General features: G+C 33.1%; 7 protein-coding genes across 7 annotated transcripts; 2 read left to right on the top strand and 5 right to left on the bottom strand.

The window, feature by feature from the left end:
- Nucleotides 1–308: 308 nt before the first annotated feature.
- Nucleotides 309–3,331, bottom strand: LOC108968877 (tubulin beta-1 chain). Its single transcript, XM_018933194.1, has 2 exons — nt 3,134–3,331; nt 309–1,607 (listed from the first exon to the last, which is right to left on the bottom strand). The coding sequence occupies exons 1-2, from the start codon at nt 3,188–3,190 to the stop codon at nt 321–323; spliced, it is 1,344 nt and encodes a 447-aa protein (XP_018788739.1). The 5' UTR covers nt 3,191–3,331; the 3' UTR covers nt 309–320.
- Nucleotides 3,332–4,111: 780 nt separating this feature from the next.
- Nucleotides 4,112–5,513, bottom strand: LOC108968850. Its single transcript, XM_018933149.1, has 2 exons — nt 4,889–5,513; nt 4,112–4,822 (listed from the first exon to the last, which is right to left on the bottom strand). Exons 1-2 carry the CDS (start codon nt 5,474–5,476, stop codon nt 4,169–4,171), a joined length of 1,242 nt encoding a protein of 413 aa, XP_018788694.1. The 5' UTR covers nt 5,477–5,513; the 3' UTR covers nt 4,112–4,168.
- Nucleotides 5,514–6,139: 626 nt separating this feature from the next.
- Nucleotides 6,140–8,248, top strand: LOC108968890 (WD repeat-containing protein 47). The gene is made up of 5 exons (XM_018933220.1): nt 6,140–6,313; nt 6,676–6,833; nt 6,908–7,304; nt 7,474–7,697; nt 7,774–8,248. Exons 1-5 carry the CDS (start codon nt 6,281–6,283, stop codon nt 7,997–7,999), a joined length of 1,038 nt encoding a protein of 345 aa, XP_018788765.1. The 5' UTR covers nt 6,140–6,280; the 3' UTR covers nt 8,000–8,248.
- Nucleotides 8,249–8,487: 239 nt separating this feature from the next.
- LOC108968891 (60S ribosomal protein L11) lies at nt 8,488–9,730 on the bottom strand. The gene is made up of 4 exons (XM_018933222.1): nt 9,663–9,730; nt 9,348–9,467; nt 8,985–9,282; nt 8,488–8,667 (listed from the first exon to the last, which is right to left on the bottom strand). Exons 1-4 carry the CDS (start codon nt 9,666–9,668, stop codon nt 8,540–8,542), a joined length of 552 nt encoding a protein of 183 aa, XP_018788767.1. The 5' UTR covers nt 9,669–9,730; the 3' UTR covers nt 8,488–8,539.
- Nucleotides 9,731–9,901: 171 nt separating this feature from the next.
- LOC108968875 (focal adhesion kinase 1) lies at nt 9,902–18,450 on the top strand. Its single transcript, XM_018933192.1, has 17 exons — nt 9,902–10,099; nt 10,890–11,023; nt 11,088–11,503; nt 11,572–11,843; nt 11,991–12,100; nt 12,161–12,408; nt 12,477–12,786; nt 12,859–13,086; nt 13,149–13,281; nt 14,156–14,288; nt 14,421–14,562; nt 14,632–14,836; nt 14,983–15,119; nt 15,221–15,372; nt 17,107–17,597; nt 17,661–17,771; nt 17,835–18,450. Exons 2-17 carry the CDS (start codon nt 10,960–10,962, stop codon nt 18,358–18,360), a joined length of 3,678 nt encoding a protein of 1,225 aa, XP_018788737.1. The 5' UTR covers nt 9,902–10,099; nt 10,890–10,959; the 3' UTR covers nt 18,361–18,450.
- Nucleotides 13,510–14,162, bottom strand: LOC108968876. The gene is made up of 2 exons (XM_018933193.1): nt 13,759–14,162; nt 13,510–13,607 (listed from the first exon to the last, which is right to left on the bottom strand). Exons 1-2 carry the CDS (start codon nt 14,108–14,110, stop codon nt 13,525–13,527), a joined length of 435 nt encoding a protein of 144 aa, XP_018788738.1. The 5' UTR covers nt 14,111–14,162; the 3' UTR covers nt 13,510–13,524.
- A 2,109-nt stretch (nt 18,451–20,559) lies between the features above and the next one.
- On the bottom strand, nt 20,560–23,063 carry LOC108968874 (trifunctional enzyme subunit beta, mitochondrial). The gene is made up of 7 exons (XM_018933191.1): nt 22,868–23,063; nt 22,355–22,529; nt 22,106–22,280; nt 21,843–22,043; nt 21,603–21,777; nt 21,385–21,515; nt 20,560–21,323 (listed from the first exon to the last, which is right to left on the bottom strand). The coding sequence occupies exons 1-7, from the start codon at nt 22,956–22,958 to the stop codon at nt 20,820–20,822; spliced, it is 1,452 nt and encodes a 483-aa protein (XP_018788736.1). The 5' UTR covers nt 22,959–23,063; the 3' UTR covers nt 20,560–20,819.
- Between the last annotated feature and the right edge of the window lie 36 nt (nt 23,064–23,099).

Here is a 23,099-nt window from a genome sequence, read left to right as displayed (position 1 = left end):
TTCTTTAATACTCTATAATATACATATAAGCATAGGGCCCTCATGAAGATATTTGTATATTAACCAAATTTTCTCTCTACCATACTTGTTCAGTTTTTTACCTAAACTCAATTTTCTCTCTACTATACTTGTTTTTTTTATTCTTATGTACCTACATTTTCCCTAGTCTAGTTTTTTCCCAACTCTAATTTTCCTACAAATAAAACAATTATTTTGCATTTTTCGAACTTTTGAAGCCAACTGACTTTATTCAATTAAATAAAAATACAATTCGATTTCGCCGTTCCTATCGACTGTTTGAGCATTCATTTTGTGAAAATTTAATTTTCATCGACCTCAGCTTCTTGCTCTTCTTCGAATTCGGCATCTTCGTCAGCGGTGGCTTCTTGATACTGTTGGTATTCGGAGACCAAATCGTTCATGTTACTTTCAGCCTCAGTGAATTCCATCTCGTCCATGCCTTCGCCTGTGTACCAATGCAAGAAAGCTTTCCTACGGAACATAGCAGTGAACTGCTCCGAAATACGTTTGAACAATTCCTGAATAGCTGTCGAGTTACCAATAAATGTAGCCGACATTTTCAAACCTCTTGGTGGAATATCGCAAACGGCAGTCTTAACATTATTGGGAATCCATTCGACGAAGTATGAGCTGTTCTTGTTTTGGATATTCAGCATTTGTTCGTCAACTTCCTTCATGGACATACGTCCACGGAAGATAGCAGCAACAGTGAGATAACGTCCGTGTCGTGGATCGCAGGCAGCCATCATGTTCTTGGCATCGAACATTTGTTGTGTAAGTTCTGGCACGGTGAGAGCACGGTACTGTTGAGATCCTCGTGATGTCAAAGGAGCAAAGCCAGGCATGAAGAAATGTAATCGAGGGAAAGGAACCATATTCACTGCTAGTTTGCGTAAGTCAGCGTTCAGTTGACCAGGGAATCGAAGGCAGGTGGTTACACCAGACATTGTCAATGAGACCAAATGGTTCAAATCGCCATATGTTGGGGTGGTCAATTTAAGTGTGCGGAAGCAAATATCATACAAAGCTTCGTTATCGATACAATAGGTTTCATCTGTATTTTCAACCAATTGATGCACGGAGAGTGTCGCGTTGTAAGGTTCAACAACTGTGTCTGATACTTTAGGTGAGGGTACAACTGAGTATGTGTTCATTATTCTGTCGGGGTATTCTTCACGGATTTTCGAGATGAGTAAGGTTCCCATACCAGAACCAGTGCCACCACCCAAGGAATGTGTCAGTTGGAATCCTTGTAGGCAGTCGCAGGATTCAGCCTCTTTGCGGACAACATCGAGCACAGAGTCGACCAATTCAGCACCTTCTGTGTAATGGCCCTTCGCCCAATTGTTACCGGCACCAGATTGTCCGAAGACAAAGTTATCTGGACGGAAAATTTGTCCGAAAGGTCCTGAACGCACTGAATCCATAGTGCCAGGTTCCAAATCAACAAGGACTGCGCGTGGCACATATTTTCCACCCGACGCCTCATTATAATATACGTTGATGCGTTCTAATTGCAAATCACTATCACCATGATAGGCACCAGTAGCATCAATTCCATGTTCGTCCGAGATAATTTCCCAGAACTAAAATTAAATTAAAAAAAAAAAGAAATATATTATGTTTATTAGCATATTTGCAGTATAAATAATTTCTTAATTATAGCTTCAAATGTAGTATACTAAACTTTCTCATCTATCTTGATTTGACATACATGTATGTAAATATGTATGACTCGCTGCTAGRTTTGCATGTATAAGAGTATTGATTTGTGTAAATATATGCATGTACGTTTGGTATATACGTGCATAATACAAATTATTTCACTATTACCATTTATCGCTTACTTTTATACATATAGCGGTAGAACTTGTTTACCCACAACCATGTTTAGCATTTTTTAAGTGATGAAGTCATCGCAAATCATAAGCCAAGGCGATACGTGGGCAAAAATCTTCAGACTACTGTTGTTCACATTTATGTACACAAATGCGTACCGTACATATGTGCCCACCTAGGTATGTATATGCGGTATGCATGTTGGCATAGTTTCATATAAGGTATAAACTGATTGCGGCAAAACACTTACGTCACCAAATCTTAACTTAAAGTATGAACACTAAAACTATTTTCAAGCTTACGTCATTTTGAAGACAATTTTCAAGGTGTGGGAGGTTAAATAGTTTCAACACAAAAAAAATTATGGGGGTGTTCTAATTAATCAATTTGACTCGCCTTTTGTTTGTTAAGCGACAGCTGTTACTTCAGTCATATCATACAAGGAAAATAAACAACCAACCTTTTTAATCATCTCTTAAATGCATATATAATTGAAAAAGTATTTATATCAAAGAAACCCTAACTTCTCCAACTAGTTTTTCTYTATCGAGTACATAAAATTTTATGTGATTCATACCGGCGAAAATTGTATATACACATTTATCCTATGCAAGTATATAATATKTACATATACACGCATAAAAGCTAACGCGAACTCTTCGTTCTAACCTCTCTAACCACTTATGTACATATATACAAAACTTGCACAAAATGTCGACGTCACTTTAATGACCACGAACTCATTCGGTGAAACGAACTAGCTTCAAATTATGTGAATATCGCCTTTTCATTACTATTTCAAAGATTTTCTAAAGGAATTCGAGCTGTGAAACTTTCATGTCACATCTCATATATCGAAATGTGCTGGTAGTTTCGCAAAACGCCGGATATAAATATGTTCATATGTGCATAGCATAAGCGACAGCTATTGGTAGATACATTGCGGCATCCGTATTCAGCAAAATTTCCTCTGCAAAACTGTACATTGTGCTCGACAAATGAACACCTGGCCGGTTTGTTTTAGATCTACATCAAAATCTCTTTACAATCCCTTTTCATATCGTATATRAAGTTGTATCTATACCGAAATTGTCCAATTAGCTATAAGTGACCCGAAAAATATTGATTTCTCTACTTATATAGTATTTACATACATATACTTGTGCACWACTACGTGTAATCAATCGATTTTATTCAAATTTATTACAATTGTTTAACTTACATAGTTGCTTTTAACTTAATGTTGATTATTTACACTTATTTAATAACTTACCTTAGCTCCAATCTGGTTACCGCACTGACCAGCTTGAATGTGAACGATTTCTCTCATTTTGTACAATAAAATTTAATACACTTTCAACTTAAATACAAATATAACTTTCGCAAATTCCCAAAGTTGCTGTTTGAACAACTGATTACTGCAAGCTATGGTTACTTTCTAAAAACAGCTAGCGCTTCAACCGCCCTTTTTACCTAGTAGACAACGCCCAATACGTCTTGAATTGGCCGACGCTACCGCACAGAGTTGCCAAAATCTTATTTTCATAAATATTAAATCAGCGACAAAATGTTAAATAATGTGCGTAATATTTATAGCGCACTTTTTCCACTTCTTCACGGATGTATTTTTCTTAAATGGATATGCTGGATTGCTTTGATATAACACTTTACATTCCAATTAGTTTTAGTTTTTCCCGAAACCTATAACATTAAATAAATAGTATTTAACACAATAATTAATTGCAATACATCAACTAAACTTTATCATATTCATAATATAATGGAGAGGTCTAAATTTTAATAAAAATTGTAAGGTGTGAATTTCCCCTAAGAAAGTCGGTTTGGATTTTGTGCATAATTCCACTCGGGTGGTTAATTAATTAAACAATTATTTAAATAACTACCACCGATTAGGTTTATGTTTAGTTTCTTATTGGCAGCACTGAAAATTTGTTATATTTTAATTAAACAATATTATTTAGAGTTAGTAAAAAGTATTATGGTTTTGATATATGTACTCATCTACATATTTGTAATCCCAATTGGAAATATTTTAACGATTACCGCTTTTAAGTGCTGCCAAATTGATCAACAAAAAAAAGGAACCCAGTAGGACGCAAATTTATAAATGACCCAATGAAATATTCGTTTCAGCATAACTTTTAATTCTACCTTACGACCTTTTGTGATCATATGTCATATATCCCACAGAGAGTTTAATTAAAATCAATTTTTTTTTTTTGTAATTATTTAACATAGTATTTATTTTTAAATTTACACAGTGAATTAAAAACATCAGCTATGTTCATTAGCTTTTTCTAGTTATTTCTGGTGGAACATAATTGTCATCAACTACCTTTGGCTTCTTTTTCTTTCCAAACCATCTTTTGGGATAACTTTTATTCTTCTTAAATATCTCTAAATCGATTAATTCTTCATTTTCAAAATACCAAAGCTTTTGTCTCTTTTGATTTATATCAGCTAGTATCTGTTCAATATTCTCTTTTCGTTCACTAGGCGGTGTAATATTAATTTGTTTGCTCTTTTCTAGAATATCTTGTTCTTTCCATAACTCATATTTCGCTTTTTGTTGTTCTATGAGTTTGGTTTCATCTTTTTTACCAGCTTCTAAAAATACTGACAACAAAGCATCTATATTTTTGGTATCAACAGCTCCTTCCAAACGAAGATTTATGCCATTTGTTAAGTTCTCATCAACAACTTCCTTATTCTTCAGCAATGATTTGCAGAGTTCTAATGTTTGCTTGCAGAAGACGATTTCCTTGTTATTTACAAGTGAAGTTGCTAAATTATTTCTATTGTCCAATAAAGCCCCTAATAATTTTAGGTTTTCGGTAAGTTCGTCTGGGTATAATTCTGATATTCTACAAAGCGCTTTCCCGATTTCTTCTGCTTGCTGATTAGTACTTTCGTTTCGAATGAACTTTACACGTATTTTTTTCTAAAATGATTTAATAGTTGTAAATTAATTTCATTGCATTGCTGGCATTTATTATGCATTACTTACCTCATCAGATTTTTTCGAAGATTTCTTTTCCTTAACAACTGGTGGAATAATTTGGTCAATATTTAATTTCAAGTATTCAAAAATAGATTTCAAAATYAAGCCACTAACTAATTTATTGTCTAAGGAATCCTGTTTAAATATTTCCAAGCTGACCTCGGTAGCACCAATAAAATTATTCTCTTGCAAAAGCTGATTTAAAATGTAACAACCTAAGAAGTTGTCAATGAATATACCGCTTTGCAAACGATTCTTTATTAAGGATAATAATTCATCTATGTTCTCATGATCAAGGAAATTCCTGAATATGGCATAATTCGTAGCGTCGAACTGTGCTGCTTTATCGGGTACTGAACGTAATTTTAACAAAGACTCACTGAATCCGTTGTCTCTATTATCATGTGCAATACCATTCACTATGTCAACCAATATKACACCTTGCGCCGTATGGCCTTTCGTCTGAGCATTGCTTGTTTCTAGTGCATGCACGTTAAAGTCAACTAACGTATTTTTGTATTCATGGGATAAATAATTTCTGCAAATTTTAAAACCAAAATTAAATTGCGTTCGAGGTATTTTTAACCTAAACATTTTGTATTACAGAAATAGTAATGTCTGATTATACAATAAGAAATGAAAAGCAATACAGARTGTATCAGAGTGTTTAATATTGGAAACATTTAACCTTTAAATAAACCAATTATGTTATTCTGTATCGTTAAATTTATTATGATTAWTAAATGTTTAAAATTTTCAATTATATTTATTATTTAATATTATTATTTTTAAATGATATTTTMTGGTACTAAAGAAATGAAAGACATTAGTGTAAGGATATCTGATTTGGTGCCTAAGATAATAAGTGTTTTTATGCTTTTCTATAATTAAAATAAATAACCTGATTAGAATATACTTGTTTATCATTTATCAACAACAAATTAATTTTTTTTTATTTGTTTATATATTTGCGGAATATATTCAAATACATATATTTCCTGTTATTTTTCCTCTTAGATCTTTTCTGTTTACGACAACCATTTCATCTAAATATTTGTATTTAGGAATATCTCAGTATTTATAAATAATAACAAATAATTTCATAAACAATAAAACCACAGAACGATCGTACTTGACCAAACATGAATTGACCTTTTATTACTAACTAGCGGCTTATTTACAGAGTGTGCTAAGTTACAAGTTACAGTCAGGTGAAAGATACTTTCTCATACAACAACAATAGAGCATGGTTCAACTGCCACAAAGTTTCTCCAATCTAGATTTGACTTGGGTAATACACTTTTAGTTTAGTACGTCATAATCGAAGTTTAGGAGTGAAAACAAATTGTGTCAGCAATAAATAGGTTTTTTTTAGTGAATTATATTTAATTCTTGCAAATGATTTCGGGAAAAACGAAAACAGTTAACGAAGTGAGTATTCATTGGGATTTTACAAGGAAAAAAATATCTGCAATTCCTAACTGCATTCTCAAGTAGATAGCTTTGCTGTAAATTTCTAGCATTGTTTCTAATATACAGTTTAGGTCTATTAATATGCGTTAGTGTGCATGGAAATGAAATATATATATGTATACACTCTTGTGTTCTTTATTGTATGTGTGCTTACAAAAACAAGCGTAAAGTGTGTTTATATATAGAATTTACTGCTATTTTGAGAAAGTTAAATCAGTTGTAACTATTGATATTATCAATGAAGTTTTTTTAAGTTTTTAAATTAATGATAAGTTGAAACTGATTACATTACTATGCATCTACATATTTACTAAATGCAGATCGAACCAAAACGACCAAGATTTTTACCTGTCACCACATTAACAGATGTCCAGGCTGTTCGCTGTGCCGAATTCCATCCGAATGGAAAATTATATGTTGTCGGTTCAAATTCGAAAACATTTCGAATTTGCAAATATCCGCAATTATCTGAATTAAAGTGAGCATTTGTTTTGGATTTACAATCTTCAAATTACAAATACAAAAAGAATTAAATGCAACTTCTTATTTCAGAAAATTTCATGAAGTTCAACAACCTACTGTATTATTTAAACGCACAAAACATCATAAAGGCTCAATTTATTGCACAGCTTGGTCGGCGGATGGCGTATTGATAGCGACAGGTTCAAATGATAAGACCGTTAAGCTTATGCATTTCAATAACGATGAAACACAACTAGAAGGCCGTGAAATCGACTTAACTATGCATGATGGTACCGTTAGGGATCTATGTTTCGTGGAAGATACCATAAATAAATCGCGACTGCTTATAAGTGGTGGAGCTGGCGATTGCAAAATTTATGTTACCGATTGTGCAACCGCGACACCCTATCAGACACTCGGTGGTCACAATGGACATATTCTATCATTGTACAATTGGGGTGGTGTTATGTTTGTTTCGGGATCCCAGGTATTTGTTTAACATACAGCTGTTATATAAATTGATATGTTTAATTCGAAAATACTAATAGCTTTCACACTTACAGTGGTGTCGAAAATAAAAGTATTAGTTTACTTAAATTTAGGACACTATTTAAGATATTAAAAACTGTTTCTAAAACAGATGTTTACATTTTTAGGATAAAACAATTCGGTTTTGGGACTTGCGTTCTAACGAATGTGTTAATACAGTCGCTCCAATGACACTGCAAGGGTCAACATTTGGTTCACCTGTCGCTTCAGTATGTGTTGACCCTTCTGGTCGTTTATTGGTCTCTGGACATGAGGATAGTGCATGTGTGCTTTTTGACATACGAGGAAACCGGCCTATACAATGTTTCCAGCCACATACCGCAGATATAAGGTAGGTTATAAGAGTGTATCACATGTTGGTGTACATAACAACTGTTAATCAATCAACTACTTACTATTTGTAATAGATCTATACGTTTTTCACCATCGGCCTATTATTTGCTCACATGTGGATATGACAACAATATTGTTCTTACCGATTTGCAAGGCGATTTAACCCTGCCCCTACCATCTGTGTTAGTCGCGCAACACAGCGACAAAGCTATATCAGCACGTTGGCATCCGACTGATTTCTCCTTCCTTTCGACATCAGCTGATAAGACATCAACACTATGGGCATTGCCGCCGTTTTGAAAATTTTATTTCAACCTAATGCCTATCCTTCCTCTCTTCTTTAATATATCCCCGGTGATTTTTACCTACATAAARTACTCGATAATTTTTAACCATTATAATATCTACGAATTATTGTTTTATAGTATTTATAATTCAAATAAGCCGTGTACTTAAATAGATATACGTATGTAGATACAAACATGTAATTTTTCGAACAATCCAACTATAATCTTGCCACAAAATTATATGATTTTTGACTAAAATTAATTTATTGATTTGTTTGCTATTGTTTAGGAGCACTTATTTGCAAATATCAGTTTGCCAAACTAAAATTAATTTATTGATTTGTTTGCTATTGTTTAGGAGCACTTATTTGCAAATATCAGTTTGCCAATTTTGAGTTTTACTTTTAATAAAAAAAACTTTGACTGATAGCTTTTATGGAATGTTGCAATACATACTTATCTTGTTGTTGGTTTGCTTTTACAGAGTAAAAAATAAACAAATTTGTTTTAAAAAATATTATATTTCCCCAACTAATGACAACATGGGCATTATTTACTTTTTACTATTAAGAATAATACCGTCATATTTCTGTTGGAACCATTTCATGGCATCCTCTTTTGTGAGACGGTGTGGGAAACCAACTGTGCCAGACTTGCGTTTTCTGTGTGCAACATTGTAACCTGGAAAATAAAATGAGTACAATTATTTATAACCTGTATTAAAATTACAAGTTCTAAATATATATTATGAGTTATCCTACAACTATTTCAATTACAAAAACTGCAACATAAACAAAACAATCCGACTATGGAAAATYGACCATTTCGTATTTAGTTTAATGTACGTACTATACCGTGCAACTAAACTATTATTTGTCAGTCACATTAAGCATAGATCACATTATTTATTTATGCACATTACTGAGTGCCAGAGGCGAGAAGACCAACAGACACCTAATTAAGTGCAACACAAATACACACTCGCGCATTTTACTCACCTGGACGGCCCAGTACGACGTAGAAGTCCAAACCATAAATACCAATAGAGGGGTCGTATTTGATACCCAAATCGATATGTTCTTGAATACCAAATCCAAAGTTACCGGTAGCAGAGAAGTTATCGCGTCTCAATTCGTATTCACGCACTTTCAAGCCGCGTTCCAAAATTTCTTCGGCTTTAGCACCGCGAACTGTGCAGTGTACGGCGATCTTTTCATTACGACGAATGCCAAAAGAACGTACGGTATATCTGGCTTTGGAGAAGACTGGTTGTTGTCCTGTTAATTGTTCCAACACCTAGAAAAGAAATTAAGATTTGTTTGTTAAAATTACTATAATAATAAGGCAAGTTAAGAATTTACCTTGGCAGCACGAGTAAGTCTGTCACCAGATTCRCCAACGCAGATATTTAAGCAGAGTTTCCTGATGTGGAGATCCCGCATAGGGTTCTTAGCGGGGTCGCGTTTGATTTTCTTAACGTCCTTCAATCCAGAATTGTACATGTAAAAAGAAACATAAATTAAATTTGTGATTYATAAATATATTTCAGAAATATGTATTCAAACGATATAAAGCACTAAATAGGTGGGAAAATCACAAGTTTTACATGTCCCAAATGTATTTAAAATATTGATGAACACGGATAATATGTAGCAGAAAAATTTCCAAACACCTACCGCCATGGTAGTAGAAGAAAAAAGAAAGATGGAGATGAAGTATCTGTCAGAAGCAGAATTACAGTTCAGGGGACGTCATTTCCTTTGGTCGTTAAAGCAGTGTATACATTTTATGCTAACAATTGCAATTTATACAAATATACTTGTACACAACAATCACCCTGTGCTGTTTTGAAACTTTGCGGTGTATGTTAAAAAACATATAAATCTTGCCATATGGCAGCATTAGATTTAATCAATCTGTTTGGTAACAAATGTATTGAGTTAAAGCATAAAAGTTGTAATTTTACTTATAAAAAGTTTTATTATTCCTTAATATTGTGCCGGACAGTGTTTGAGTGACAATATTAATAAACAATTCATATAATGCGGCATTTAGTCTGGAAACTCTATATAAGCTGGTGAAATCGAAGAGGAAATCCGACGTTCATATATATGTAAGATTGACAACACCTTACTTATGGTAGAACTGCAAAAAATCATAATGTACAAGTGTTTTTATGAAGAACTGTGATTAAAAAGTTATGGATATTCGTCACTACATGCTTGTGAATACAGAAGCGCATATTAAAAATATAAATTCAGTTTTAAATATATGTAGGCGTGAATTGCAAGCACCATCGTTGTCTTTTCCRCACACAATTCGATATGTACATATGTGGAATGGGTGCAAGCACCTTAAATTTTGTTTTTGTATCTAGTTTATGGAATTAGGGTTATGCTTTGCTATGTTGAAATTTCGTGTGAAGTATGCATAAATGCCAAATTCATCGGCATAAATTAAAAGTGTTCACATTCATTTCAATATCTTGTTTCTGGTGGGTGTTATTGGATACCATCGTTGTGAATGTAGAAGGTGTCAAGAATTGAACTAAAAGCAAATGCTTCATTGTGATTCGTTGATAGAACTTTATTAGAAAGTAAAAATGTATATACTGACAATAAAAGAAAGTGATTATTATAAAATGCTCCATTCTACTTTGCCAAATAGATTGATAAAAGGAAAGCCGGCATGTTTACAAATATTCCAGTACTGCTATTCCCAGTCAGGGAGTCTTCTATGAACTATAAATCTTTGGGGGTTTTTTTAAATTCTTCAGAGTTTTTTATTTAGTTAATTTTTTTTTTATAATTATTATTATGTTAATAAATCATATACTATAAATACGTTTATAATTTGTAGTGTTATATGTACTATATAGCAAATTACATTTTTTAATATTTTAGAATGGACACATGTTGTATTAGATTGCTTTGAAAACATCAAACGAGGAAACGTAACTACTATTATACTCTAATGTCGAAATTACAAGCTACTATCTGTTTTGGGACTCAACTAGCGTCAATGCCACAAAATGAAGGTAAATAAATAAATACAATTCCCTCATTATTAGCTTTAATCTTTTACTATTTCCATTTGTTTAGGACAAATTGATGAATTTGTTTTGCATTTACACATGCCTAACAAGGGTATGCGGCCAATTAATGTTAACGAGGCAAATGACACTGTGCTTCATGTTATTGAGCGTGCTGTACGTAGCTTGGTACCGGGTCATATGCCGAATCCACATTTCTATGCACTACGTCTGAATAATGTAGTAACTAAAGAAATATTATGGATGACGAGATCAACAGGCATGAATCAGGTTATGAAATATATTTGGTACCCGATCTGCCCGAATTTCGAATGTTCTAACTATGATAATACAAGTATCAAAAGTAGCAACAGAAGTTCGGTCAATAGTGTTTGGCGGGCTGAGCTGCGGATACGTTACATTCCAAATAGTTTGGCGGAGTTTTATGAGCAAGACAAAACCAGCTGTTTATATTATTTTGATCAGGTAAGATTAATATACATATGTATTTTAAATAATTTTCAGCGTTAAATTTGATTTCATTTTTAATTTAGGCTAAACAAGATTATGTTTTGTCTGATCCAACAATCGATGTCGATACGGCGATACAGTTGTGCTGTTTAGGTATCCGACATTATCTTAAGAATACGGTAATCAAAGCGCCAGATAAAAAGCACCATATTGATTATGTTGAGAAGGAAATCGGTTTAAATTCTTTTCTTCCAAAATCTGTGATAAGTTCAGTAAAGCCAAAGAATTTGAAAAAGTTAATTCAAGCTGGATATAAGAAGGTGTATAATTTAACGGACATTGAATATATAACCAAGTAAGCTTTACATATGCTATACATTAATCTTTTTTATATTTATACCATACGATAGAAATCAAGTTCTTTTTCAATCATTTTATTTGATGCACTTTGATTGTATATTTMTGATTATTACAGTCATATCATTAATGCAAATTTTTGCAGGTTTTTCGATCTTCTCCAAACATGTAAAATTAATGGAAATGAAAAATTTTCAGTAACATTAAGTTCAGCATGGAATATATCCGGCTTCTTGTACATCGGTTCACAAATCGGTATGCCTGACAACTAACTAGCATTTCCACTATGTAAATATTTATATGTTGATTTTTCAGGCATTTCCTATCAAACACATCCACAAGCAGACCTGACAAGTGTCGCAACCTTCAAAGACATTATCAAAATTGTAACCCTTACTATACCCAGGGATAGTGTAAATAACCAATCTAAAAAGCCAATTGCTAACTCGGCCTCTACAGATGATAAATATAATCCTTGTAAATGCTGGGAGGTCAAAACTCAATTGAGAATAACGACAAGGAGCAATGATGAAGACTTAGTAATCACCTGTGATGGCATAAATGTAATTTATACGTTTTAATTAAAAGAAATATAACAATTTCCTAATTTTATTTTTACACGTTCTTTCAGACGGCTGAAAGCATTGCTGATCTTATTGATGGATATTGTTGCTTAATTCAAGGCAGTGGTTATGTTTCCAAATGGGAACGTAACGATGTAAATACTTTAAATAGTATAAATAATGGCTTGAATGCATCAGCCGCAGATTCAAAGGGCTATCAAAACAACGGCTTAGACAAGGAAAAGCAAAATGAGGGGGATCAAACTGATGGTGGTGGTGCAACAATTCAAACCAGCACAAAACCAAAGCCTACCTTAACCGAAGATTATGCTGAAATCGGTTTAATCGATGATGAGGGCGACTATTCTACGCCTACTGGTTAGTTATTTGTTTATATATGTTTTCAATACTTTGTTTGAGCTATTCTTTTTTTATTATACGAAAATTTAGCTCGAAATTATGAATTAGAAAGATCTCAAATAAATCTGAATGAAAAAATAGGCGTGGGCCAATTCGGTGATGTTCATATAGGCACATATTTTCCGAAGGCTAAGAAAAATACCAAATCGAATGCATTGAATACTATGGAAATGAAATCTTCGGTAATTCAAGTTGCAGTGAAAACCTGCAAAGCAAGTGATGACCCTCAAAAAATGGAGCAATTTTTAGAAGAAGCATGTATGTTAGACATTATTACAGTAATAAGCTTAAACAAAACTCAACAAACCTTTATCTTCCAGATATTATGCAAAAATTCGATCATCCACATATAATTCGTTTAATTGGTATATGCAGTGAGTCGCCGATTTGGATTGTTATGGAATTAGCACGTCACGGGGAACTTAGAGCGTATTTAAAAGCCAACAGTAAGAAGTATGTATGATTTCGAACATAACCTAAATATTAAACAAAAAAAAAAACTTGGTTTTTTATAAAATACATATTTTGATAATAATGCAACAAATTCGTACTTGCAAGTTAACAATTTTATTCAAACATATTTAAAAAATGTTTTTTCAATATCTTTTTGCTTTTATTTGTTAATTTTTCATTTAATGTCATACATTTAAATTATAGCAATAATTTTGTAATTTTTGAAATTTCTAAGCTGTTTGTCTATTTTTTGCCTTTCTTTGTTGTCGCTGCTTTTGCCTTGGCTTTCTTTTCTTTCTCCGCCTTCTTTTTCTGTTTCTGTTCCTCTGAAAGTATACAATTTTATATACCAAAGTTATCAAAAGCTTTGACACAAATAATATTCTCAAATTGTTACTTTCAATTGCAAAGGCAAAACAAAAAGCTTACCCTTCCAATTGTTATTGCATAAGAGTTACAATAAACGCAAATGCCTACCTTTTATTATGGCTTGCATTTCTCTATATTCCTTAAGACTCATTGGCAATGGTGCACATCTGAAACCGGCTGGGAAATCTTTTTCCAATTTAATGAAACGATTGCCAACAGCATATAACAATGGCAAACATGCGTCTTCGTTTAAACGCGATTTTAACCAATTCTCGAAATACAAATCCGCCAATAAAATGTGTTCTTTTTTTGCGCCTTCAAGATCGCGCCAATAATTGATTATTGTCGGAGGCGGTAGTTCCTTTTGTTTCCATTTTTTATTCGGCCAACGGCAATAACGATCCCAACCGTCGCTGAGCTCAATATAAAAATAGACATCACCGTCGGGAAAACAGCGCATGATTTATTTTTTACTTTAACTTTATCTGTTTCTTTGTAATTTTAGACTTAAGCGTGGTACGCTGCTCCTCTACTGCTACCAGTTGTCGACAGCCCTAAGCTATTTGGAATCTAAGAAGTTCGTACATAGAGATATTGCGGCACGAAATGTGTTAGTCAGTTCGCCAACTTGTATAAAGGTAAAATTTTACTTTTTTGAATTTAGATATGTATGTTAAGCGAAAATAAAATAAAAATAATTTCTGTTTGTTTGTTATTAATTTTCCTTTTTTAATGTGAATTGAATTAATTTTACAACCTTTTCATCATAGCTTGCTGATTTCGGTCTCTCACGTTGGGTGTCGGATCAATCGTATTATCATTCAAGCATGTGTATATTGCCCATTAAGTGGATGGCGCCCGAGTCGATCAATTTTCGAAGATTCACTAACGCTAGTGATGTCTGGATGTTTGGTATTTGTGAAAAAGATTTAAAAATATGTAGCAATTTATATGTACTATTTGGTTGTTTGTCTTTTTTAGGCGTTTGCGCTTGGGAAATACTGATGTTGGGAGTAAAGCCGTTTCAAGGTATCAAAAACAGTGACGTTATAACGAAATTGGAAAACGGTGAACGCTTGCCGCTGCCAAAAGATTGTCCACCACGCTTGTACTCACTCATGTCACAATGTTGGGCTCATGAGCCATCCAAACGACCCACGTTCCAGCGTATAAAGGAAACCCTTTAGTAAGTTTCAGTACTTAAACCTACATTTGTATCTATGCAGATAACAGTTARTCATGTTAGAACACAAATATAATTGATTCGTGTTCACTGAATCTGTTTTTTTTTTCGAATAAATTTTAATAATAATGTTCACATTTTGTTCGCAGTGAAATTTTAGTGGATGAGAAAATTAGCGATTCGGAAACAATGAGGCGTGAGAACAGACGTGTGGCGGCCATGTCATGGAGTGGTTGTGAAGGCGAAGTACCACCAGTTAAACCGACTAGAACACCCTTCGAAGGAGGTAATAATTTTTTTTATAATTTTTTTCGTATACAAAAATTTGTAATGTATATTTATATGAATTTAAAATCTAACTGATCGCTGTTTTTTTCACGTACACAGATTCCGCGCTGCAGTCATCCATAGTCAGCGAAAAGAATCCATTAAGCCCACAAACATACATTATAGCACAAAATCCCGAAGTCTTGGCCAGATTAATGATGGAAAACGAGAATCGCAGCATTAATCCAGCAGCTTATACAACACCAGCATCGGTATTTAATACATTAGCTGTAGAAATTGATGAAACCAAAACAACAAAAGTCCCAAATAGTTCAGATGTACCATTGAAAATGACCAAATTACCAGCATCTGAATTGTTTAAATTGGATCCCATAGCGGATGAGCAAAATGTTTCGACATTAACACGTTTAGGTGGCACACAAAAACAAACTGCTTCRCTTAAGTCCACAACAATTGCTAATGAAACACMACCCCTGTCTTTGCCCTTACATTGTAGTTGTCTAGATAAAACTAAGCACTCCACGAATTGCGTCTATCTAAATGCTGGTAAGGCTGTAGATCCTAGCACTACGGTGTACTTGAAAAACTCACGTGCAGAAGTTCAAAATAATTTTTGCACAATTCCAACTAATTTGCCTTGTCAGAAAATGCAAAATAATTTTGTTTTATATAATCCACAAGCAAATATTTATGATTTCCAACGTATGCCAGTGGATCCCAAGATTACTAAATCCGACTTATTGCGTAGATGCAATCCACATTCTTATGGCAGTTTAGAGCGTAATCATGATACATACATAATTGGTGCGGTTAAGCCGATGCCATCAAAAGGTGGTAGTTTGGAGCGCAATCAATCGATTTCTATTTCCAATAACTTCATGCGTGATTGGGTACATCGTAGTAGTAGTTTAGAAAGAGCAACAACATTAGACGCATATGCCGGCAATCAAACAACAAAAACAAATTTATCAAATAGCTTAGAACGTAATATTTCTTATCGTACATATCGCAATCAAATGAAAAGTTCAATGGAAGCGGAACCATTACAAGAAGAAATTTACGATTTTGGTGGTAGTAATGTAAAATCGTGTGCTACAAGCTCCCTAAATCGTAATCGYACAGCTGACATAATTCCACGCATGCAATCACAACGCGATTTAAGTGGTAATTGCAAATCTCAAGCCGTTGTCGAGCCATTCGATCCAAAAGTTTCACCTAACTCAACATATACGCCAATGGCACCAGGCGGGAAATCTTTTACAACTAGCTATGGCATAGCAAAGGACTTTAATATGCATACCATGCAACAATATCCTTATCCAATTAATGAAAATTGCGAGTTAGAAGCTTCCAATTATACAGATAACATACATTTAGTGCAGCCAAGCGCAAAATCGGCAGGTACAAGTCAGGATGGCGTGCATATTGCTGAGTGTCCACTTGGTGCACAGGTTTGAGCTTGCCCTACTAAATGCAATTTGTTACAGTTTTGATTTAAATTTTCTTTTATTTTATGATTTTAAAGAATTTGTAATGGTTTCATTTGAGTTTTCAGTTTTCTAGTCTGGAAGTAACACGCAGTATGTATGTAAATACATATTTATATTCAACATTCACACCCTTACTTTGAAGCAGTTGGTTTTTTGTTGTATTACCACGATTTTATTATGCTTACAGTTGTTTTTTATTGTTTTTTTTTTAATGTTTAGCATTACAAAAAAAAAAGTTTTAAAATGTTCCATTTCTGTTGTAGAAAAAATCAATTTTTTTTGTACTTGAAATTCATGTATTCTATATATATGTATGTATATTGTGAATTTTTCGATTTGTTTTTTTTTTTTTTTCAAAAAAAAAATCGAATTTTAATTTTTTTTACTTTTAATAATATTATCGTATATACACAACTTAATGTTCGACAATCCTCACTACAAAATTATATATTACRTATATTTTATTGCTTTATTTTAAAACTTCCCAACATTTAGAGGAAGCGTCTGAGCCTTGCAACGTCTAATTCGGACATAAATGCCATGGGCTATTTCAATTCCCATCATGGACCATCAAGTTTACCCGAATGTTCACCAAGTATTAGTAATTCCTTAGGAGCTTCACGCCCGCACACCCCCGACTGCAAACTTGACACCTTAAAGAATAGTACATCCTCAATAGAGAACTCGTCAAGTAGTAATTTTATTGATACACCAAGTGATTCAAGGCCAAATAATGATGTAGCAACTGCCAAACAAACCGTTAATAGTAGTGGCAATAAGCCAACCCTGACGATTGATCGCAGCAATGACGAAGTGTATAGTGCCACTAAAAATGTGGTTAAGGCGATAATGACACTTTCGCAAGATGTGGAAAAATCAAATGCCAATAACTATTTGTATTTAGTACGAAATGTTGGAATTGAATTACGTGCATTGCTGGCATCCGTGGATCGACTGTCCAGGGTTTTTCCCACGCAAGCGCTTAGGTAAACTTACATCATCACCCATGAATAATTATCACTTTCTAAAGCAAATCTCTGCAATTTTAGAGAGGTTGAAATGGCACACAAAGTGTTGTCAAAGGATATGCAGGATTTGGTGGCAACAATGCGCTTAGCACAGCAATACAGTGACACAACGCTCGATAGTGAATACAGACGGTAATAAAAGCGTGTTCTTGACGTTTTGTTTTGTAGTTTCTACCTTTGTTTTTTTGCTTTTAGAAATATGTTGTCATCCGCGCATGTCCTAGCTATGGATGCAAAGAACCTATTTGATGTAGTGGATTCTATACGTAGACGGCATGGTATATCCTCAACACCATCAGCACCATTACAGGAACGGGCACGTTCCAATCCATTGTCCTCAACATCGAGTGATCCGTTGGTTTTCACGGTTAAGACGACTAGTGGGCATACCATAACGCCGAATGAGGAGACAGCTGTAACGCTAACCGAAGATGGTTACCAAGTAATGTCGAATAGTAAATATCAAAATTACAACAATTTAGTAACCGAAAAAGACAAAATTGATGGGGAATTGTCGCAACAGCAATTACCAAATATTGGCAATTTACATGTGACAACCCATTTAAATAACGAAGGGGTTGGCAGACGATCTAACCTCGCATTTGAGCATATTATGCATAATACGAATGAACAACTACAAATTGTAGAACATACAGACAGTTCGGAATTCGATCATTTATATTCGAACACTAATATTGCTTCACAAAAAAGGTGCAACTAATTAATGTGTTAAAACGCTAGCCGAATAAATATTTATAGTCAAAACTAAAAAGTAATTTACATACTCGTACATAAATACATATTTATACATACATAAGATATGTGAAAAAAAAATCAATTTATATACAATATTTATAATTTTTTAACAAAAAAAAAAACTGTTATTATTTTTACTTAACTGCTAGTTTCATTACATGAATACATTTTTAAAAATGAGAAAGCATTGACTAATTTTTATTTAATATAAATTTAAGCATTCTTTGTTTCATCGAAGGAATTTTCTTCAAATATTAACGATTTGTTTTAGGGCAGCATATTACCTAATTATTCATTAACAATTTGCTGTGACTACGAAATTTCAATTAAATGTATTCAATGTTAAAGCTTATTCTGTTTTGTTTATTATTATACAAATTTATTTGCTGTTTCGTTGTTTATTACAATTTTCATTTCGATTTTTTTWAAATAAAATTATTGAAAACATAAAYGCCCTGATATTAAAATCATTGTGCGATATCTTAAGTCATGATTCAGTTATATAAGGTGGTGTGACTTGTTAGCGTTTTCCTTTTTATGAAAATATTTTTCAATCCATAATTTCAAATAAACCTCATGAATTTCTTGTTTATATGTATTTTAATGATTTTGTGTGATTTACAAACTATTCTTATTAAGTTCTTCCTCAAAAAATACATTTTCATTGGCTTCATAAAAACAAAACAAAACGGCTGATTCACATATTATTATTGATACACTGTTGACAAATTGTCCTAATATAATCGAATCATGCCTGAGCTGAGAATATATTGCAGTTAAAGTGGAAATAGGCTTAATTCGTGTAAAACAAGGTAACTTTTATTTTTTATTTATTTTTAAAAACCAATGTGTKACATTTGAAGAATGCTCTGTTAAATTTTTATAAAAAAAAATATTAAAAAATTCGACAAAGGCAGCAGTTACTTTGGAGCATTATTAGATAATCACTTTGACCAGGTAACGGCGGGGCCTTTCCAAATTTTCATTCTGAAAAAAAAAAAACGGTCGTTTTTTATTAAAAATATTAATTAATTTGAAAATCCCTCGGTTCTCAAAATTTAAAAGTGATCTGTGCAGCAGTTTGAAGATATGGAAGACACCGACATTGAAATCGTGAATTGATGCATTCATTTAAGCAAAAAAATTTAAAAACCCTACTCTCCGCTTAAGGACAAACACGAGAGTATCACCACTACTAAAATCATCAACGATAAAGTGTAGTATATAAAATCAAAGGTTTTCATAAAKTTTTATATTCGAAAATATTTAAAATATAGAAAAAAGCTTTGGATATTCTTAGCGCAACATATTTTGTGTGTGGTTGCTCAAAATATAATTACTTTTTAATCCACATTAACATCATAAGGTGATATGGATAGTTTATATCTCTCTATTGGATTTCATCCGTTCATTGGCGGTGATGGACGATGTCTAATTTTTTTTTCAAAATTTTTCTTTTAGAGATTAAAAAAAAATTATTAAATATTTTTCAATTGCTCAAAATACTACGCCCCCTCGTGCTCATCACGTATTATACAAACCACACCACTTCTTCTTAGATCAGTATGCAAAACTAAATTATTAAGGTGATGGTGCCAACATATATCAGAAAAGACACACGAATTTCCCGCACAACACCATTCTTCGCCTTTTTTTTTTGACAAATACTTAAATAATAATTTGTATATATATTTGTTTAATTCATAATAGTTTCCGTCCCTAAAGCTTTTTGAAACTCTACACACTTAGACCTAATTTGGACATATTCCGCAAACATTTTTATTTGTTATTAAATTATTTTTAGTGTTTTTATTTGGCTTTCGTCATAAACGTCTTATTTTTAAATGCGATTTTTTTTTAAATAATGTTATAAAATAATATTAAAGTGTGCATTTATAATTTTATCTCTCAATCGTTTCCGATACTATACCGTCAAATTGAAGACAGTTTGAAATTAAAAGGCACAACAATTAGCATGTTAAGAAAAATGCATACATACATAATAATTGCAAGAATTTAAGCTGATTCCAAATGTATAATAAGTAAATAAAAATAATAATAAATTCATAATAAATATGAGTTTTATTTTAATTATGCCGCTGAACAAAACAGACGTAATTAGGAAATTACTAACAATGTCTTAAAAAATTTAAGGGCACATACATATGAAATGATTTTTTCTATATACTTTATTAAATAAAATTATGAAAGAGCTACACATGACATAATATACAGATTCGACATTTATGATAATATTAATAAAAACTAAAAAAAAAAATTTTTTTTTACAAATTTTCGATTAATGAACGCTTTATGTTGAACACTTTACTGCCTAAATATGCAATTTCTAAAATGTCTTAATGAAGGCCACACTGTCTAGACGCAAATGGAAGAATGTGGATGCAAATCGTAATAAATGCCTATTTAATCTGCAGTAGCACCAGGATATCTTTCCAGAAGCATTGCAACACCTTGACCACCCGCAGCACAAGCCGCGATGACACCGAGTTGGCCGTCTTCACGTACCAAACGATTTGCCGTATGCATGCAAAGTCTGACACCGGTTGCGGCAAATGGATGACCAATTGACAGTGAACCACCCCAGCTGTTCCATTTGCTCAAATCGGGTGCACCGAATTTCTCACTAAGTCCCATATAGTCCTTGCAGAAGAAGTCGGAGTCCAAAGCTTTAAGATTCGCCAAAATTTGGCCCGCAAATGCCTCGTGAATTTCCCAAGTGTCGATATCTTTAAGCGTGAGACCAGTCTTTTTTAAAAGTTTTGGTATAGCATAAGCGGGACTTAAAAGTAATTGATCAATTGGATCTTGTGAGACATATAGGAAGTCACGTAAATATGCTTTGGGTTTTAAGCCAAGTTTCTTTGCAGTCTCTTCTTTCATAAGTACACAAGCAGATGCACCATCAGTCTTAAAATATGCGATAATTGAAATAAAACTTAAATATTGTTAGAACATATATATTACTTACCAAGAACGAAGCGTTTGCGGCTGTAATGGTGCCATATGGTTTGACAAATGCAGGATTAAGTTTTGCTAATTTTTCTGGTGAGGAAACTCGTATACCGTTATCCTTTTCTATAAAATTTGTGCTGCCAGGCACTGAAAACGAACACATTTGAAAATTCTTACAACTGCAGTATTTAAAAAAAATATGATTTAGTATATGAATTAAAAAGTTTAACGAACCTTTAACTGGAACCACATCAGTGAAGTAACCTTTATCCTGAGCTTCTTTAGCTAATGTGTGTGAACGCAACGCGTAGTCGTCTTGCTCCTTGCGAGACACATTAAAAGCTGCAGCCAAACGATCAGCAGAATGTCCCATAGTTTCCCCTGAAGAAAACTCGGCAACGGCGGGTAGCTGTAAACAGGTCATAGTGAATATAAGTACTATCACACCAAATCTGATATTATAGAAGTYTTCACCTCTGGAATGAAGAAATTCGGCCGGAGAGTTGAAAGTAATGCCAATTTTTGTAATGGGGTCTTTGCCTTATTAGCTTTTAATAAAAGGCTACGCATTTTACGCGAATGCCTAATGGGTACATCGGACATAAATTCAACACCACCAGCAACAATCACATCATAAGTATTTGTCGCTAGAAGACCAATACCTGTGGTGATAGCCTGGAAGTATAGTAATATTATTATATTCAAAAAGACCGAATTATTGCAAATATAATACTTACCACATTCGAGCTAATGCACGCCATTGTAACTGTATGCGCAGGCGTTTTGTCGCTGAATCCAGCACATAAGGCTGCCTCACGTGCAACATTCGATGTTTTAACTTCTTGTATTACTGTGCCATAAACGATGTAATCAATAATTTCTTTATCAATATTTGTTTTATCTAGCAAATTACTGTAATGTTAAAATATTATATTTTATTTTTTGCKTAGTAATTAGAGAGGGTGGAGGATGGAGTCAATACTTACACCAAAGCATGCCGAGCTAATTCGTGTGGCATTAATTTAGAATAGTCAGTAAAAGATTGTAAGAATGGAGTTCGGACGCCATCGACCAAAACTATGTTTTGTTCAAATCCCCTTTTAAAAGATTTGGCATTTTCAGTGTACAATGGATGTGATATAGACAAATTGCGATGACATGCTGAAATTAACAAATTCATTAGTAATAACAGAAATTATTAACTGTATTAATTTTCAAAGTTACTACATGGTACATATTATATCAACAGGTTTCGACTGCAATCTTTGTTGTTATATTCAATTTAATAATTTACACGTAATTATTGTACATATGTACTCAGCGATAGCAATTTTATACATAGTCAGTATAATATTAATTTACTGATTACATTATGTATATATGTCTATCTTGAGGATCGCAGCCGGAGATGAACTTTGTACCGCTATACTTTGGTAAACGTCATGCATCCATATTCATACACCAAAACAATGACCTAGTCCCCCAAAAGTAACACTTACAAATCTTCGTCGATGAGGCTGCCAAACCTAATGTTAAAGAATTTGAAAAACATTTTCCATGTCGTAATGATGTAAGCAAAAGAGACTGCATTTTTAATAAAAATATGAGTATAAAGAACTACAAAAATTATTAATAAAAAAATATATTTTCCGTAAAACCGACTCTCAATATACTAAAGAACTTGGAAATAACTGAAGATCTATCTAAAGAGGAACGTATAATAAGAAACAC

Source organism: Bactrocera latifrons, unplaced genomic scaffold, assembly GCF_001853355.1.
Source record: "Bactrocera latifrons isolate USDA-ARS-PBARC rearing strain unplaced genomic scaffold, ASM185335v1 scaffold_230, whole genome shotgun sequence".
Classification (NCBI taxonomy): domain Eukaryota; kingdom Metazoa; phylum Arthropoda; class Insecta; order Diptera; family Tephritidae; genus Bactrocera; species Bactrocera latifrons.
Note: the sequence above shows the minus strand (reverse complement) of the source record. Positions and strands in the feature narration are given on the sequence as shown.

What these genes read in the sequence shown, in the direction of transcription:
- LOC108968877 (XM_018933194.1), bottom strand. Translation starts at nt 3,190, where the DNA reads ATGAGAGAAATCGTTCACATTCAAGCTGGTCAGTGCGGTAACCAGATT. An exon ending in GTAACCAGATTGGAGCTAAG is followed by an intron (nt 1,608 to 3,133) that starts GTAAGTTATTAA and finishes ATTTAATTTTAG; the next exon opens with TTCTGGGAAATTATCTCGGA.
- LOC108968890 (XM_018933220.1), top strand. Translation starts at nt 6,281, where the DNA reads ATGATTTCGGGAAAAACGAAAACAGTTAACGAA. An exon ending in AAACGAAAACAGTTAACGAA is followed by an intron (nt 6,314 to 6,675) that starts GTGAGTATTCAT and finishes TACTAAATGCAG; the next exon opens with ATCGAACCAAAACGACCAAG. An exon ending in CCGCAATTATCTGAATTAAA is followed by an intron (nt 6,834 to 6,907) that starts GTGAGCATTTGT and finishes TTCTTATTTCAG; the next exon opens with AAAATTTCATGAAGTTCAAC.
- LOC108968875 (XM_018933192.1), top strand. Translation starts at nt 10,960, where the DNA reads ATGTCGAAATTACAAGCTACTATCTGTTTTGGGACTCAACTAGCGTCA. An exon ending in GCAATTTTTAGAAGAAGCAT is followed by an intron (nt 13,087 to 13,148) that starts GTATGTTAGACA and finishes TTTATCTTCCAG; the next exon opens with ATATTATGCAAAAATTCGAT. An exon ending in TTTCCCACGCAAGCGCTTAG is followed by an intron (nt 17,598 to 17,660) that starts GTAAACTTACAT and finishes CTGCAATTTTAG; the next exon opens with AGAGGTTGAAATGGCACACA.
- LOC108968876 (XM_018933193.1), bottom strand. Translation starts at nt 14,110, where the DNA reads ATGCGCTGTTTTCCCGACGGTGATGTCTATTTTTATATTGAGCTCAGC. An exon ending in AATGCAAGCCATAATAAAAG is followed by an intron (nt 13,608 to 13,758) that starts GTAGGCATTTGC and finishes GTATACTTTCAG; the next exon opens with AGGAACAGAAACAGAAAAAG.
- LOC108968874 (XM_018933191.1), bottom strand. Translation starts at nt 22,958, where the DNA reads ATGCAGTCTCTTTTGCTTACATCATTACGACATGGAAAATGTTTTTCA. An exon ending in TTAGCTCGGCATGCTTTGGT is followed by an intron (nt 22,281 to 22,354) that starts GTAAGTATTGAC and finishes TTAACATTACAG; the next exon opens with TAATTTGCTAGATAAAACAA. An exon ending in TGATGTGGTTCCAGTTAAAG is followed by an intron (nt 21,516 to 21,602) that starts GTTCGTTAAACT and finishes GTTCGTTTTCAG; the next exon opens with TGCCTGGCAGCACAAATTTT.